This window comes from Colletotrichum karsti (genome assembly GCF_011947395.1).
Source record: "Colletotrichum karsti strain CkLH20 chromosome Unknown Scaffold16, whole genome shotgun sequence".
Taxonomy (NCBI): Eukaryota; Fungi; Ascomycota; class Sordariomycetes; order Glomerellales; family Glomerellaceae; genus Colletotrichum; species Colletotrichum karsti.
The window spans coordinates 920,182-936,436 of NW_024065916.1; the positions used below are offsets into that span (position 1 = coordinate 920,182).

The 16,255-nt window shown below is 56.1% G+C and overlaps 5 protein-coding genes across 5 annotated transcripts; 2 read left to right on the top strand and 3 right to left on the bottom strand.

Moving 5' to 3' along the window:
* Nucleotides 1-2,455: 2,455 nt before the first annotated feature.
* Nucleotides 2,456-3,584, top strand: CkaCkLH20_05801 (isocitrate dehydrogenase; the record flags this gene model as incomplete). The annotated part of the gene is made up of 2 exons (XM_038888519.1): nucleotides 2,456-2,480; nucleotides 2,539-3,584. 2 exons carry the CDS (start codon nucleotides 2,456-2,458, stop codon nucleotides 3,582-3,584), a joined length of 1,071 nt encoding a protein of 356 aa, XP_038746416.1.
* A 1,256-nt stretch (nucleotides 3,585-4,840) lies between these two features.
* Nucleotides 4,841-7,294, bottom strand: CkaCkLH20_05802 (elongation factor g 1; the record flags this gene model as incomplete). The annotated part of the gene is made up of 2 exons (XM_038888520.1): nucleotides 4,841-4,895; nucleotides 4,950-7,294. The coding sequence occupies 2 exons, from the start codon at nucleotides 7,292-7,294 to the stop codon at nucleotides 4,841-4,843; spliced, it is 2,400 nt and encodes a 799-aa protein (XP_038746417.1).
* A 382-nt stretch (nucleotides 7,295-7,676) lies between these two features.
* CkaCkLH20_05803 (aminotransferase class I and II) lies at nucleotides 7,677-8,936 on the bottom strand (the record flags this gene model as incomplete). Its single annotated transcript, XM_038888521.1, has 2 exons — nucleotides 7,677-8,390; nucleotides 8,433-8,936. The coding sequence occupies 2 exons, from the start codon at nucleotides 8,934-8,936 to the stop codon at nucleotides 7,677-7,679; spliced, it is 1,218 nt and encodes a 405-aa protein (XP_038746418.1).
* Nucleotides 8,937-11,126: 2,190 nt separating this feature from the next.
* On the top strand, nucleotides 11,127-14,604 carry CkaCkLH20_05804 (ABC transporter; the record flags this gene model as incomplete). Its single annotated transcript, XM_038888522.1, has 4 exons — nucleotides 11,127-11,278; nucleotides 11,406-11,518; nucleotides 11,571-11,867; nucleotides 11,921-14,604. 4 exons carry the CDS (start codon nucleotides 11,127-11,129, stop codon nucleotides 14,602-14,604), a joined length of 3,246 nt encoding a protein of 1,081 aa, XP_038746419.1.
* A 462-nt stretch (nucleotides 14,605-15,066) lies between these two features.
* Nucleotides 15,067-16,089, bottom strand: CkaCkLH20_05805 (uncharacterized protein; the record flags this gene model as incomplete). The annotated part of the gene is made up of 1 exon (XM_038888523.1): nucleotides 15,067-16,089. The coding sequence occupies one exon, from the start codon at nucleotides 16,087-16,089 to the stop codon at nucleotides 15,067-15,069; it is 1,023 nt and encodes a 340-aa protein (XP_038746420.1).
* Between the last annotated feature and the right edge of the window lie 166 nt (nucleotides 16,090-16,255).

Genomic DNA, 16,255 nt, shown 5'->3' on the forward strand with positions numbered 1-16,255 from the left:
GAAGGGGAAGTGAGGTTGCTGTCCCGTCAGGGCTGGCATTTAAATTACGGCCACCCCATAATCCCATAATCACAATCATAATCAGAAGGGGACCGGATCGATCAAAAAGCCCACCACGCGGGAGGCCACTATTTACCAGTTCGAACGCACCAGACCACGGCTGGCTCTCTTTCTCGATCCTCGGCGTCATGTATGAAGTATCTGTACAGGACTGACGAGCTGTCCCTTGCGGACGTGGCTTGAGGTAAATACAGAGTTCGTGTACAGTACCTAGACCACGTCCACAAGATGGGATAGGATAGGACAGAACAGGATAGCTTGTACATCACATCATAAAGGGGCGGCGGCGGCGTGGTGAGGGGTGGGAAGAAGTATTCAGGGGTTCCCATACATGCACATGCTCTTTTTCTACTGCTACACTACCAAACCGCCCCGACGCCAGCTCACTCAGTGCTGTCACAGAAGAACGAGACACGCTTCACGTCCTGATATGAGGCGGTGGGGACGCGTTATGCAAGGACCGGAGGCGTTATGCATGTACAAGGTATGATTGCAGTACGGATAGTCTGTATTCTCTTTCTCTCATGTGCTTCTCTCCTCTCCTCTGTGGTGCTCGTGGTGCTCTCGCTTGTCGAAATGTCTGCAGGGCTCCAAATGGCAGATCCATTGGTCCAGGGTCGTCGAACATGGTTCTGGAAGCTGCTCATCAACAGCCAATGCTCTTGGTCACAGATTCGACGAGGTGTCATTTGGGATTTGGAGGTGGGTGGTGATAGGCCCCGGGATCCCAAGAATTGGTCAATAATCATTACCTTACGGATACACGAGAGCTTGCGAAGACTCATGAGTCTCTCTGTCTCTGTCCGTCCCCCTGTTGTCACTTTTCGCCCTCCGTCCCTTACACCTTGGCTTGCCCTTACGGGTACCGCGTAGAGTCATTGAAGGCTCGCAGCCAGAGACTTGATGCCGAAGAAGGCCGTGCTATTCCGCTTGAGTTAAGCATCTGCAGCTAGTGCCTGACTGTTGGGCACGGTTAGATCAAAAAGGGAAATCAGATGCCAGAAATCAGGAACCGCGACAGTCTGGCAGCCATCGGAAACTACTAGCCGGACGCAATGACAAAGAAGGCGTTGTCTCGGTCGAAATGTAAGCTCCCGCACTTGATCCACCACGAGGCGCGTCTCTGAGGTGATGTGTCTCTCTCTGTGAGCATTTTCTTTCTTTGGTTTCCCTCCGGCCTCACCTCATTGATTTTTTTTTTCTTAGCGGGAAAAGCCAATGTTCGAAGACACCGCACGGCCTCCTGTTTCAGAGCGCCTCGTCAAGTCAATATCCATAGTCAAACTGTGCATTAACGGTGCTGGGCTTGCCTTACCGCTTTTTGGTCTTAACCCATTATCCGAGGTATGCATCACTCCGGAAAGGGGCGACGGGAAAACGGCGACGCGAAAGACGGCTCAGGAAAAAAGAATCAGCCGTCTTTGTTTACACAAGCGGGATCATGATTGCTAGTACATCCGGCTGCTCCAGCAACTGTGTTTCTCGTTCCCTTAAAACAATTAAGAAGAAAAAGACTCACAAACACAAGCATCGTGGCAAGGTGGGAAAATGGACGTTGTATCTGGAACACGACTCCAGTCTCCAGCGACCCCCTTTTTCCTTCCATATGATTTCCCACCTCGGGAAAAGAGCTTCTGGAGACTGGAGACTGGAGACTCGCGCGCGAGGGGAAGCTCTCGAAAGCAGCTCCAGCCTCTCCAATCCCAGTCAATCCCAGTCCGCCCTCCTTCTTCTCTCTCTGCGCTCTGAGCTCCCCAACGCGCTAGAAGCGCAGAATGTGGGGGGACTCTCTCAGGGGTCGTCACGTCCCTCACATCCCTCGGCCGTCAGCCGGCCTCAACCTTGCCCATACAATCTCCGTCGCTGGGGAGGTCAGGCCCCAAGTTTGCAGTGTCAGGTTAGGTTCTCTTGCTCTTGCTCTCAGTGCCTGACCGGAGCTGGGCCGGCTGCTGGCGGTAATGAACGGTGGTCCGAGTACCCGGCTCGTACCGCGCGCGCGGGGGGGATACCTTAAGTCCTAGTGTAATCGTGATGTAGGGCGAACAGCGCATGAGACTGCACAAGACGAGATGCGACGGTGAATCGTGCATTGAGAATGCTTCGAATTGTTCTTCTGAATGCAAACGCGCCATTGTCACCTCTGACTTGACGCAGTAATTAGCGCGGGGCTAGCCGCGTTTGAAAGCTCCGATGTGTTGGACCCTGCACCAGAAATGACGGCCGCCCGTTGGTCGCTCGCCGAACGGCCCTCGGTGTGGCTGGCCCGACCTCCGATATCGACCGCAGCTGCAGGTCACTTTTTTTCGCGACTTGTTGGTTGTGCGTGCGTCCAGTCGAGCTTTTATTGTTGCAACCAGAAGACGTACAACCCTCTGGCCGTCAATTCAAGCCCAAAATGTCTGTCAGAACTCTCAGAATCGGTAGGTCGCACACAGTCTACCCCAATTGACGGCCATTTGACTAACCAACGCCCGTTAGGCCTGATCCCCGGTGACGGCATCGGCAAGGAGGTCATCCCCGCCGGCCGCCGCATTCTCGAGGCCCTCCCCGCTTCCCTCGGCCTCAAGTTCGAGTTCACCGACCTCAAGGCCGGCTTCGAGACCTTCGAGCAGACTGGCGCTGCCCTCCCCGACAAGACCGTCGAGATCCTCAAGAAGGAGTGCGATGGCGCCCTCTTCGGTGCCGTCTCTTCCCCGACCACCCCCCGCAAGGGCTACTCTTCCCCCATCGTTGCCCTCCGCAAGAAGCTCGACCTCTACGCCAACGTCCGCCCCGTCAAGACCGTTATGACCGCCCCCAAGCCCATCGACATGGTCATCGTCCGCGAGAACACCGAGGACCTGTACGTCAAGGAGGAGAAGACCTACGACGGCCCCAACGGCAAGGTCGCCGAGGCCATCAAGCGCATCAGCGAGAAGGCTTCTCACCGCATCGCCTCCATGGCCGGTGAGATTGCCCTCCGCCGCCAGAACATCCGCCAGGGTGGCGCTGCCAGCATCCACAAGAGCCCCCTCGTCACCATCACCCACAAGTCCAACGTCCTCTCCCAAACCGACGGCCTCTTCCGCCAGATCTCCAAGCAGGCCCTCGCCAACCCCAAGTTCTCCGGCGTCAACGTCGAGGAGCAGATCGTCGACTCCATGGTTTACAAGCTCTTCCGCCAGCCCGAGGACTACGACGTCATCGTTGCCCCCAACCTGTACGGTGACATCCTGTCTGACGGTGCCGCCGCCCTCGTCGGTTCTCTCGGTCTCGTCCCCTCCGCCAACGTCGGTGAGGGTTTCGCCATTGGCGAGCCCTGCCACGGTTCCGCCCCTGACATCCAGGGCCAGAACATCGCCAACCCCATTGCCACCCTCCGCAGCGCCGCCCTGATGCTTGAGTTCCTTAACGAGGAGGCCGCCGCCGCCAAGATCTACGCCGCCGTTGACGCCAACCTCGAGGAGGGCAAGCTCCTCAGCCCCGATCTCGGTGGTTCTGCCAAGACGACCGAGGTTGTTGAGGACATTCTGCGCAGACTTTAAGTAGCCAAAGAAGCTAGAAGGAGGCAACTCCCGTGACTGGATATGGCAGTCGACGCAGTATCTGCGTCTATGATACCTACCATATTACTAAAAGCACATTTTTTTCGGACTTGAACTGGTGTCTCTCGAGTTTGGATGCTCTTGCCCCTATGATGTGATAATCCGCGTGTCTCCTTCCAACACTTTTGAGTAAGGGAAGCTCCTGCCGTGCAACGAATAGCAATATAGCGAAGCCCTATGCCTTGTTCTAACAACCTCTGCGGACGCTTACACCTTCAAGCAATTGCGCCCTCATTCTATCTCTGGCCGACGCACCGCGAAGCATCGTAGTCTTCCTAATTTGGCGCCTCTGTCCCCTCCCGACATCACTTGTACCTTTCCGCCGACAATAAGAGCCCGAGGATGTTTTGGTATGGTAATGTTCGTCTGTACCCAAGCTCAGCTGCATGCCAATCCTCGACGTGCCTGTCGTGTATTAAACACGAAAAAGACGAGTTACTGACTTACGATCCACAGATGGCTTCGCCTTATGACTCGTCGCTCGACTCCCATGACCACGGGGTCTCGGCAGGTCCCGGCAGAATGCGGTCTTGGCTGCAAAACAGGGCTGGGCGTTTTCACAACCGTCGCCGACAGCCCAAGTATGAAGCGGCAGCCACAACACGGGAGGCGGAGAAATACGAAATCAACCTTCCAAGCACATATGACGCATCAGTAAAGGAAACGGGCTGTTTGGGTCTGGATTGCTTCGGTGTCCCGCGCAAGACGCTGCGTCGGCGGCCTACACCCTACTACACGTGGGAAATCTCCGAGAGGACCAGCTCTTTCCCGAGCAGAGCATCGAGCCGCGGATCAAAAGGCCCTTCCAAGAGGTTGATCGAGCAGAACGTGTGACAACACCCAAACAGCCGCGCCCTATGATGACCCATCCAGTGACGATACTGCGTCGAACATGGGAAGTGGGAGAGAAGACGAGTTCTGTATTGTTCAAAGTCTAGTTCTATCATGAATCACATACCCCTATAACCCTGGCTATGCAGGGCGCCAGATGGTGATTTTATGTCCAGGCTCTACAATCCTGACATGACATTAGATATACACGTTATGTACGCTGCCCAAATAGGCGGCGTACGACCGGCCCTTCTCGGCGACCTCATGGCGCCGGGAGCATCGGCTCGATGTTGATACACGACGTGATGCCACTGTTGGGCCACGGTTTTGTTACACGATCCCAAGATGGGGGCAGTTCGTGTCGTTTACTTGGTGCGCTTGGCCTCCAACTCCTTCTGGTAGTTGGCAACAAGCTCCTTTCTGTGCGGCTGTTAGCAAGTCATACTCGGCATGGCAGGACCAGTGGAAACATACTGAAGGTGAGGAGGAGCCGCGGCGTAGTGGCTGAACTCCATGCTGAACTCGCCCTTGCCCTGGGTGGCGGCGCGAAGCTGGGAGCTGAAGCCGAACATGGAGTTCAGACTGCAGTCGCAGATGAGGGTGAAGTCCTCAGTGCCGATCTCGGTGTCGTGGATGGTGGCGTTGCGCTTGTTCATCAGCATGATGATGTTACCCTGGAACTCGTTGGGGGCGGTGATGGTGGTCTTCATCAGAGGCTCCAGGACGGCGCCGCCGGCCTCGTCAAAGGCCTTGCGGAAAGCCATCTGGGTGGCCAGGTTGAAAGCGTAGTCGGAGGAATCAGTGACGTGGGTGGAACCGTCGTTGACAATCATCTTGGCACCAATAACCTTGTGGCCCAGGAGGGGACCCTTGTCGGTGACCTCTTCGAAACCCTTGGCGCAAGCCGTGAGGAACTTGTCGGGGATAGTGCCACCGACGACCTGGGTCTCGAAGTAGTTCTTCTCGGGGTCCTCGAAGGGCTCGATCCAACCAGCGACACGGGCGTAGTCACCAGGACCACCGGACTGTCTCTTGAAGAGGTAGTCGTAGTCGGTCCTGCGGGAGATGGTCTCACGGTACGAGACGCGGGGCTTGCCGGTCTCGCAGTCGACCTTGTACTCACGGCGCAGACGCTCGACGTAGATCTCCAGATGCAATTCACCCATACCGGAAATGATGGTCTCCTCGGACTCCTCGTCGACGTGCAGACGGAAGGTGGGGTCCTCACGCTGGAAGCGGTTCATGGCCTTGGAGAAGTTGTCGGCGTCGCTGGTGCGCTTGGGCTTGATGGACAGCGACATGACGGCGTCGGGGACGTACATGGAGGACATGGTGTAGGGCAGGTTTCCGTCGGTGAAGGTGTCGCCGGAGGCGCAGTCGACACCGAAGACGGCGCAGATTTCGCCGGCGCCGATCTCGCTGACGTCCTCCATCTCGTTGGAGTGCATGCGCACGATACGGGGGATGCGGACCTTCTTGTCGGTGCGGGAGTTGAACAGGTAGGTTCCCTTGCGGAGCTTGCCCTGGTAGACGCGGATGTAGGTGAGCTGGCCGTAGTTGTTCTCCTCGAGCTTGAAGGCGAGACCGACGAAGGGGAGCGAGTTGTAGGGAACCAGCTTGACCTCGGTCTCGTTGCGCTTCTTGTCCAGAGCCTTGTTCTCGACCTCGGAGGGGTTCGGCAGGTAGTCGCAGACGGCGTCGAGGACGGGCTGGATGCCCTTGTCGGCGAGGGCGGAACCCATCATGACGGGAGAGAACTTCAGGGCGATGGTAGAACGGCGGATGGCGGCCTTGATCTGGGGAATGGTCGGGGTCTGCTCTTCGAGGAAGATCTCGGCAATCTCGTCGTCGACGTCGGCAAGCTTCTCGATGAGCTCCTGGCGCTTCTCCTCGACAATGTCCGCGTAGCCGTTGGGCAGGGTGTCGGTGACCTTGACCTGGGTGCCACGGGGGCCCTCGAAATAGTAAGCCTTCTTCTCGATGATGTCGATAACGCCCTGGAACTCGCTCTCGGCACCGATGGGGACCTGGATCGCGGCAGCCGGGATCTTGAGCTTCTTGTTGATCTGCTCGACGGCCTTCCACGGGTTGGCACCCATGCGGTCCATCTTGTTCACGAAGCTGATGCGGGGGACGTTGTAGCGTTTCATTTGACGGTCGACGGTGATGGTCTGGGACTGGACACCGCTGACTGCGCAGAGAATCATGACGGCACCATCGAGAACGCGCAAGGCGCGCTCGACCTCGATGGTGAAGTCAATGTGACCGGGGGTATCGATGATGTTGACGTGGTATGTTTCCTCTTTTCCGTTTTCGACCTTTTTCCAGTCGGCGAAGGTAGCCGCAGACTGGATGGTAATGCCCTTTTCTCTCTCGAGATCCATGGAGTCCATCTTGGCGCCGACGGAGTCCTTGCCACGGACCTCGTGGATGGCCTTGATCTTGCCCGAGTAGAACAGAACTCGCTCGGTGCAGGTGGTCTTTCCGGAGTCGATGTGGGCGGCGATACCGATATTGCGCACGCGGGACAGGCGCTGGGCCTCCTCGGGGCTCATCTTGGCGGCGACGACCTCGGGGGTCAGGGCAGCGGCGTTCTCCTGGGCCATGCGGAGGGCCTCGGCGGCGGCGGACCTGGCGCGGGAGGTCGTGGAGAAGGCGCGTCTGGAGGAGGTCTCGGCGGCGAGCTTCCATGACGACGGTGTCGCCTGGGTCGCTGTGGGTGCCTTTACGTTGACGGCGAAGCTGAAAGCCCTACTCGTTGGCTTTGCGCCTGTAAAGAGGCCGCCATTCGGCACTCTGACGGCCCTGGGAGCCCTCATCGTGACGAATAGGTTATGGGCGGCTTAAACAGGAAGCAAAAGAAGGGAAAGAATGGACAAGGTGGAATTACAAGAGAAGGGAGTAGGGACCCATTGGGGGGGGACAGGACAGGATGGTCTGATACGGCACCTCTATTTTTTTCTCTCTCTCGGCGGACGAAACTTTTTTTGCGGGTCCCGAAATCGCACCGGCCGCGACGGCACGTGTTTTCGTGGAGAAGTGGGTCTTTTCACGGAAGCGGACGAATCGCTGCGGCGGGATTACGCCGGCCGGTTTAGCGGGGGGGACGGGAGGTGGTATTTCAACGATGGGAACACTGCAAATGAAGTACCTAGGTCAGGTATTCTGCTCTTCTTCTTCATGTTCACCATGCTTTGCTTTCTACTTCAGTTTCCTCTCTACGTATGTCGTAAGTTTCTCTAAAGCTTCCTTGAGAACTTCCGTGTGGCATACATAGCCAATACGGACGTAGCCTGCAAAGTCTTTGCCGTCACCAAAGCACTTTGCTCCAGGAACGAAAAACACCTTGGTCTTGTTAAGCACATCTAAGCAGAATTCGACGTCGTTGACGGGCGAGCCGTTGTGGGAGAACTGGACGAAGGCCGTCGTGCCGGCCTTGGGTTTGACCCAGGAACACACGTTCTTGTGCTTGTCAATGAAGGCCTCTAGCAATGCCTTGTTGGTGTTCGCGATCGCAACGTTGCGCTGCAGCAGTGGTTTCCACACGGACTTCGACAGCGCGTAGGAAGCGATTTGGTCGTCGATCTGAGATACACTGATGGTGGTGTAGTCCCTTGCCGAGGCGATGGCCTCAATGATCTTCTTGTCTTTCGATGCGATCCAGCCTATGCGGATGCCCGCCAGCGCATACGACTTGGACATGGAGCCCGTGACGACTACCTTGTCGTAACCCATGGTCGTGACCGGGGGAGGAACATCGGCGTCATCTTCGAAGAAATTATGGAACAGCGGGCGGTAGACCTCGTCCGAGAAGAGAATGAGACCGCGGGCTTTGGCGAAGGCGACGATCTCCTGGAGAACTGCCGTGGGGATTGGAGCTCCTGTGGGGTTGTTTGGGTTGTTGATGATGATCATCTGGAACACGGTTAGTTCGACACCGTTGTACTAAACGGGAACGGTCGGGAATGCCTTTGTGTTGGACTTGACGAGACCTTGGAGCTCTTTCACATCGGGCACAAAGCCATTCTCCTTCTTCAACCTCCAGAGTGAGACATCTGCACCCAGACTTTCGGGGACGCCATAAAGCTGCTGGTACGTGGGGTAGACGCAGATGACATGGTCGCCGGGGTTGACGAGGGTATAAAGCAGCAAGAAGTTTGCGCCAATGGCACCTTGAGTGATGAGAACGTCCTCGTCGGCGAGCACGCTGGGGGCGCCCGAGCCATCACCGCCGCAGAGCTCGGCGACTCGTCGGCGGAGGGCGGGCGAGCCGCGGATGGGACCGTAAACCAGCTTGGTTGAAAAATCGACGGGACCCGGGACCGTCTTGTCTTCGGAGAGACCGACCAATTCATCGATGGAGACGGAAGCGGCGCAGGTCTCGGCGATGTTGAGGCATCCCGGTGTAGTTTCGTACTCGTCCATCCATTGCTCCACCTCGAACGCCGCAATTCGGACCATTGTGAAAGTTGGGTTTGACAAGTTGTTGAGCAATCAGGTTACCAACAGGCGAATTGCGTGAGGTCAGCGACAGGAGTGAGCAAAAGTAGATTGATACAATGCCAAGAAGTCAAAGACGGCGGATTTGGAGATCTCAAACAGTTGACGGCGGTAACTTCCAAGGGCCGCTTCGACCTCTTATTGACGAGTACGTATCGCGTATCAGCGCGCCAAAGCACGGGCAGGCGACTTGTTAGACAACAGCGCCCTCCCGCAGCCTAATGCATGTCAAAGACCCGTCAACAGGGCGCATGGAGACCGGCAAGACTAGGGAGAGCAGCCGGAGGGACCAAAGGGCACACGAACAGATGGTTCGCATCCTTGGAGAAAGTATGTTGATGGTAATTCAGATCCGGGCCACCGCACAGCAGTGGTGCAACGGCTTGGGGCCAGATCAGACTAAGCGGACTTCCATGTTGAAGCTCTGACCTGCAGGGTTGAGTCTAGGTACGTCAGACACAACACTTGGGGAGTTGTGTGAGAGTTGAGGCTCTCATAATCGCCCGAGGCAATTCAATGACAAACATGGCTGGCGGAAGAAGAAAACCAGGCTGTTGCCGTTTGTCAACTTGCCATTTGGGATCGCGCTGCGCCGCTTTGCCATTCAAGCCGGTCGAAATACTCCGGACAGCGGTGACTGACTGCGGGGTTTGCAGCGAAGGAATTGTCCAGTGCAGTTTTGCCAGCTTTTTTAGCCGACGCGGATGCTCAAACCGAACAGCGTAAGCACTGAATTGAAAGGGACTTCTTCAGGCCAGATGGACTGACAAGGTTGAGGCAAGTAGGTAAGGTAGGTACTCCATAACCATGTATGTATGCAGCAAGGTAGGCAGACCTGTAGACAACCTCGGCTGTGGCCTGAAGGCAAGACAACTTACCCAAGTTAGGCTGGTGCTCACGAGACCAGTCCTCTGGTGGCCATCAACGACTCGTGGCTGAAGCAACGTTTGTGTGGTTGAGTTGGATCCAATGTGTTGCCATGATTGCCTCTTGCTTGAATAAGGTAAGGTCCGGTGAGGATCGAGTTGTTTGCTGGGCTACTCCACACCTCCCCAGCTCTTGGTTTCGCCTGGGGAATCTGATGTCAGTGTCTGTCACAAGTCAAACGCGTACATGCCAAGTTGTTTGTCAGATGAGTTGAGGCCTTTGGTGCACGTATCCGTACATGGCTATCTGGACGGATGCCTCTAGGCCCTCGGTCTGCGTCGTGTCCTCCGGACTAAGGTAAGGTAGGTAGCTCAGATCAACAGGTGCGTAATGGTCTATACCGGTGTTGTTGTAAACGTGTTCTTTGTTTCGCGCTTAGATGTGAAATCGCATTGCAATGTGTCGTTTCAATCTTCAGGCAGCTGAGTCCGTCCTGTGTAGATGTGAACGTAGAGTGTAATGCTCATGACATTTGTCCTGGCGTGTTCCTTGTAGCAATCGACCAGTACGTATCGCGCTACAGGTTAAGGTAGGTGGCATTTTATCGCCCTAGAGGGCTGTCCGGTGTTATTCTTAGCGCCTGCCAACCGGTCGGTTGCCCGGAAAACACCGCACCAAGATCAGGCACCCGAACCTTCGTCCTCAATGGAACTGTCCATTTGTCCATCTGCATCTGGCTCATCCAGTGTCCAGTCGGGTCGTGGTGAAGGTCCAGTGTTCAGCCACCCCACGGGACGCTGGTGCGTGTTTCCGACGCGGACAGGCGCTGTGGGGCCGACGTGTCCACTGTGACGCCACCGATTCCGCTCACTCAGGTCCTCAGGCTATCAGTACGTACCTTTTTTAGGCCTCCCTCCAGGTCTCCAGGCGCAGGTCGTTGCTGGGGCGCCTTGGTACGGTGTCAGTGACCAACCAGGTACCCGTACCTCGTCTAATCTCGTTCACCAGCCATCCGAGAGTGCGCAAGCACCAACTTCAAGGTAAAGGTACGGATACCGACTACGGATACCTTGCCCTGCCTCGCTCTTCTTCCTCGTCCAACCCGAGCGGCCAAGAGCTTCTCCTCCATCCGTCGCTCTGCTGTTCCATCATCTTGCGATCCTTCTCTTCTGGCTGCCTTCTTTTCCCTTATCCCGACAACCTCCTCGACCCCGTCGACAACCTCGAGCAAGCTTCCTTCGTCTGCTTATCGATTCGGCGTCCTTCTCCATCTCATCGCCCATCATGGCTCCTCCCGCCTTGAGGAGCCTCCTCATCGGGGCCCTGGCATGTCTTCCCGCCGTCGCGGTGGCACAGCGCAACTACTCGACCACCGCCGACATGTTGCGAGCCCAGCTGACGCTGCTTGACGATCGCCCCGCCGATTGCCCTCCGTGGTGAGTTCGCATTTCAACCCAGCGCCGTTGATGTTGCTGTTACTGTTGCTGTCGCCCAACCCGTGCTCGGCCTGCCGACTGTGGCCAACTTGCCATGACGACCAGTAGCTAATCATGCCTCGCGCAGCTTCAACTGTCTGCTTCCTGCCCACAAGTGTACTCAGTTCGCCGGCTGCAACGATTTCACCGGAAAATGCAACTGCCCCGAGGGCTTCGGCGGTGACGACTGCCTTGAACCACGTATGCGATGACCCTCCCCACCGCTCTGTCGCAGTACTGACACACCTGCTAGTATGCGGCTCTCTTTCCCGTGGCGATAACACCGACAGACCGAGGCGAACCGGCGACTTCTGTGAGTGCGACGACGGCTGGACCGGCATCAACTGCAATGTCTGCACCTCCAACAAGGCTTGCGACGCTCTCATGCCTTCCCAGGAAGGTGGCGTCTGCTACCAGAATGGCGAGGTCATCAACCACAACTACCAACTCTGCGACGTCACCAACAAGAAGATTACCGACCTCCTGGGAGACAAGCGCCCCCAGGTCACCTTCACATGTAAGAAGGAGGAGGCCAACTGCGATTTCCAGTGTAAGTCCCAGCCGTGACCACGATCTCCGACCCAGTCTTGCTAATCTTCCCAGTTTGGGTCGAGGAGCGCGAGTCCTTCTACTGCCATTTGACCGAGTGCACGTCCGATGCCGACATCAACGAGAGCCAAAACAGCACCAGCTACAAGTGCGGCAAAATCGACTGCAACTGCATCTCCGAGCGCATGCTTTGCGGTGAAAATGGTTCCGTTGACATTAGCGACTTCCTCGTCGAGGAGATTAAGGGCCCCGCTGGGTTTGAATGTCTTCAGAAGAACGGAGGCACCAACAACTGCAAGTTCACCGAACCGGCAATGGACGATCTCATTCTGTCCTTGATTGGCGACAGCAGCATCCAACTGAGCTGCAGGTCCGGCGAGTGTCTGTACCATACAGAAGTGCCTGGCTATGAACGTCCCGTCAAGAAGATCAACACGCCACTTATTGCGAGTATCATCGCTGCCTGCTCTCTGTTCGTCGTCGCCGTCATCCTCCTCACCTGGTACTTGTCTCGGAGACAGTTCAAGTACGGCGCAATCACGCTGGACGATTCGGACGACGAGAGCTTGAAGCTCATGACGGACCACAAACCCGCCTCCTTGTACTTTGAGAATGTGGCCTATGAGCTCAACGGGAAGAGAATCTTGAATGGGATTCAGGGTATGGCCCATCCCGGAGAGGTTACAGCCATCATGGGTGCTTCCGGAGCCGGCAAAACGACGTTCCTCGATATTTTGGCTCGGAAGAACAAGCGAGGCAATGTCACTGGCGACTTCTTCGTCAACGGCGAAAAGGTCAACGACACCGACTACAGAAACGTCATTGGTTTCGTCGATCAAGAGGACACCATGTTGCCGACCCTGACTGTACACGAAACCATCTTGAATAGCGCTCTCCTTCGTCTACCTCGCAACATGGGCCGGGCCGCTAAGGAGCAGCGCGTATTCGAAGTCGAGAAGCAGCTCGGTATCCACCACATTCGGGATTCTCTCATCGGCTCGGAGGAGGGCAAGGGACGAGGCATCTCTGGCGGAGAGAAGCGCAGAGTTGGTATCGCCTGCGAACTCGTCACCAGTCCCTCGATTCTATTCCTTGACGAGCCCACTAGTGGTCTTGACGCCTACAATGCTTTTAACGTCATCGAGTGCTTGGTCACGCTGGCAAAGAACTACAAGCGCACCGTTGTCTTCACCATCCATCAGCCGCGATCCAACATTGTTGCCCTCTTCGACAGACTAGTCCTCTTGGCCCGTGGAGGGGCTGTTTACTCTGGCCCCTTTTCTCAGTGTCAAGACTACTTTGACCGCATTGGATATTCTTGTCCTCCTGGGTTTAACATTGCCGATTACCTTGTCGATCTTACCATGCACGCAGGCTCTACAACTTCCGAAGATGATGGCACTCTCAACGCCGAAGTTGCCAGCCTAGGCCCAAGCAGCACGACCGCAGTCAAGTCAATCGCGAGCATCCCTGGAAGCATTGCCGAGGACAGCGGCGTTGAGTCCTCGTCTTCGCGACCCAAAAACAAGCGTCGAGATTCGGTCAAGGTTCGACAAGAACGAGAACTGTTCACTCGTCGCAAGAACACAGTGGACACAGCAGCTTCTTCTGATGCTGGTGGCGAGGATGTTGGATCTTACAAGTTGCAAAACCAGCCCGGCGGCTTCGTTCCCTCGATCCACGTCGAAGACCCCCATGACCTGCCTCCTGCTGCCTACATCAGTACCGACCTGGATATGCTGATTCGCTCCTTTGCCGAGTCAGACATTGCGGGATCCACGCATGACGAGATCCAGCAATCCATTACAGCTGCACAAGGCGCCAACGGTCGAAATGCCAATGGTTACAACCCAGAGGGCCCGAACATCAACATCAGTGCCATCGGCAAGGGCTACGCTCGCGTAGGTCTCGGTCGGCAGTTCATCATCTTGTCTCAGCGAACATGGAAGAACCTTTACAGGAACCCTATTCTTATGCTGACGCACTACGCCATCGCCATCCTCCTCGCTGTCCTCTCTGGCTACCTCTTCTACGGTCTGACCGACGACATTCCGGGCTTCCAAAATCGTCTTGGTCTATTCTTCTTCCTGCTGGCACTCTTCGGTTTCAGCACTCTGACGAGTCTGAACGTTTTCGCTACCGAGAGACTTCTGTTTGTCCGCGAGAGGGCCAATGGCTACTACCATCCCATTACGTATTTCGCCGCCAAAATTCTCTTCGATATCATCCCGCTGCGCATCGTTCCGCCCCTTATTATGGGTGCCATTATTTACCCCATGACGGGTCTGGTTCCCGATGCTGGCCACTTTTTCAAGTTCATTTTGGTCCTGGTTCTCTTCAACTTCGCCGCTGCTGCAATCTGCCTCTTCATTGGCATTATCTGTAAGGATGGTGGCGTTGCCAATCTTATTGGCAGCTTGGTCATGCTCTTCAGCTTGCTTTTCGCCGGCTTGCTGCTCAACCACAATGCCATCCCCAAGGCCGCTCTCTGGCTTCAAGCCCTTTCAATCTTCCACTACGGTTTCGAATCGCTTATTGTCAATGAAGTTCTTCAACTTACTCTGGTCGACAAAAAGTATGGTTTAGACATCACGGTCCCTGGAGCAGCCATTCTGAGCTCCTTTGGCTTCAACAACGACGCCTTGTGGACCGATGTCATCAGCCTAGGATGCTTTGGAGTAGTCTTCATCGTCTTGGCATACTCTGCCATGCACATTCTTCTTGTCGAGAAGAGGTGATTGCCTTCCCGCGGGGGTAAGAAATGCACTTCTGATATACACGTGTGTACGAATACGAAGCATCAAGACCGTCGTACGACCATCGTGGCGGCTTCGGTCGTTTTCATAGAGATCCCACAGAGACACATACAACAGGTATATTTCGAATGGCAATAGTTTGTCAATGTGCATATGGGGACTTTTCTTCGCAGGCGTTGGCGGATGTATCATGTCATGTTAAGTTCAATTGGTGGCTTTTTATAATGCTACAAAGAATCTATGGTAGTACAGTTTGACTTGTGCGCTCCAGGTGACTTGGCACCCAGGTTTAATGTGATGCGCGTAGACGTGATGCTGTCTGATCCGAGCCACCACAACTTAAGTAGAGATGTGAGGTTTCACAGGGTCGATACACGATTTTGATAACAACGCGCCAGATGAGCCGATTCCCTGCTAACCAGCGGGCCATTTCAACAAGTCCCTTTACTCCATCTTGCCGCCCGTCAACTCCTCGGCAATCGTCTTCTGCCTCGTCACGGTCCTCTCCTGCTCGCTCTGCTGGAAGTCGATAGCACGCTGCTGTCTCCGCAACATCTCGTCCAGCATGGACTGCACCGTTGGGGGCTGTCCCCATACACCCCAGGCGTTGTCGGACATGTGAGCCATAGACCTGCCCTGGCGCTTCCAGAAGTCCTCGGAAAACAGCTGGTCCAACTGCTCGTTCAAATCCTGCTCGTCGACGATGAAGTTGGCAGCGTTGATGTACATTTCCATGAGCGCGTCCTGTTTTGCTTCACTCTTCTGCTTGGCGAGGGCTGCGGTCCTGGCCTTGCTCTCCGCAGCGCGCTCGTAACGTGCGGGGTCCAGCTCGACGGCGGTCGAGGTCTCCAAGGAAGAGAGAACCGAGCTGCGGGTAATAAGATCGTCCGAACGCTCTGGGGCCACGGCCGCCTGTTGATGCTGCCAGAGGCGCTGCTTCGAGGCGGCGGTGGTGGCATCCACGCGCTCTTTCTTGCGCTTGTAGAGGCCCTTCAAGGCAGTTTCGAGGTTCTCGCGACGGTTTTCGGCCATACGGCGGCGATGGTCGAGGCGGGAGCCGGGCGCTGCGGGCTTCTGCGAGGCTTCGTTGGTGGGCTTGCGAGCCGTTTGTTCGAGGTATTCGGGCTGGACCTTGCGGTCGGCCTCCTTGCGCGGGAAGGGGTCTCGAGGGATGGGAAGGGTTCCCTTCACAACCGGGAGCTTCTGTTCGGAGGATTGAGATTGAGGCGGCACTGGGACCTGAATCCAGCCTGGGGATTCGGGGGGCACTTTGAGGTTCGCGCTCGTAGTCGAGAATGGTCGTGTGAGGTTGAGGCTAGATCCAGCGGCGACGGGGAGCCGCGTCAACCGCGCGCAGGCGCATCTTGATGACATTGTGAGCAAGACGGCTTCTGCCAGATCAATGGCACCGATTGTGAGGGGAGATGCGGCGCGGGAGACAGGGCCGAGTCGGGGCTTGAGATGCAAGCTGTGGTGTTGGGATCATGGACTTGAGAAATTCTCGAATGTCAGGGTTTGATAGGGCCACGCCGGTGTGTCACACTTGTAGCGTAACTTGGTGACGAGTTTGAATCTCGTCGGCTGCGAGCTGCGTCAAAAATGGCAGACGCCGGGGTGAATTTGATGCCACAGC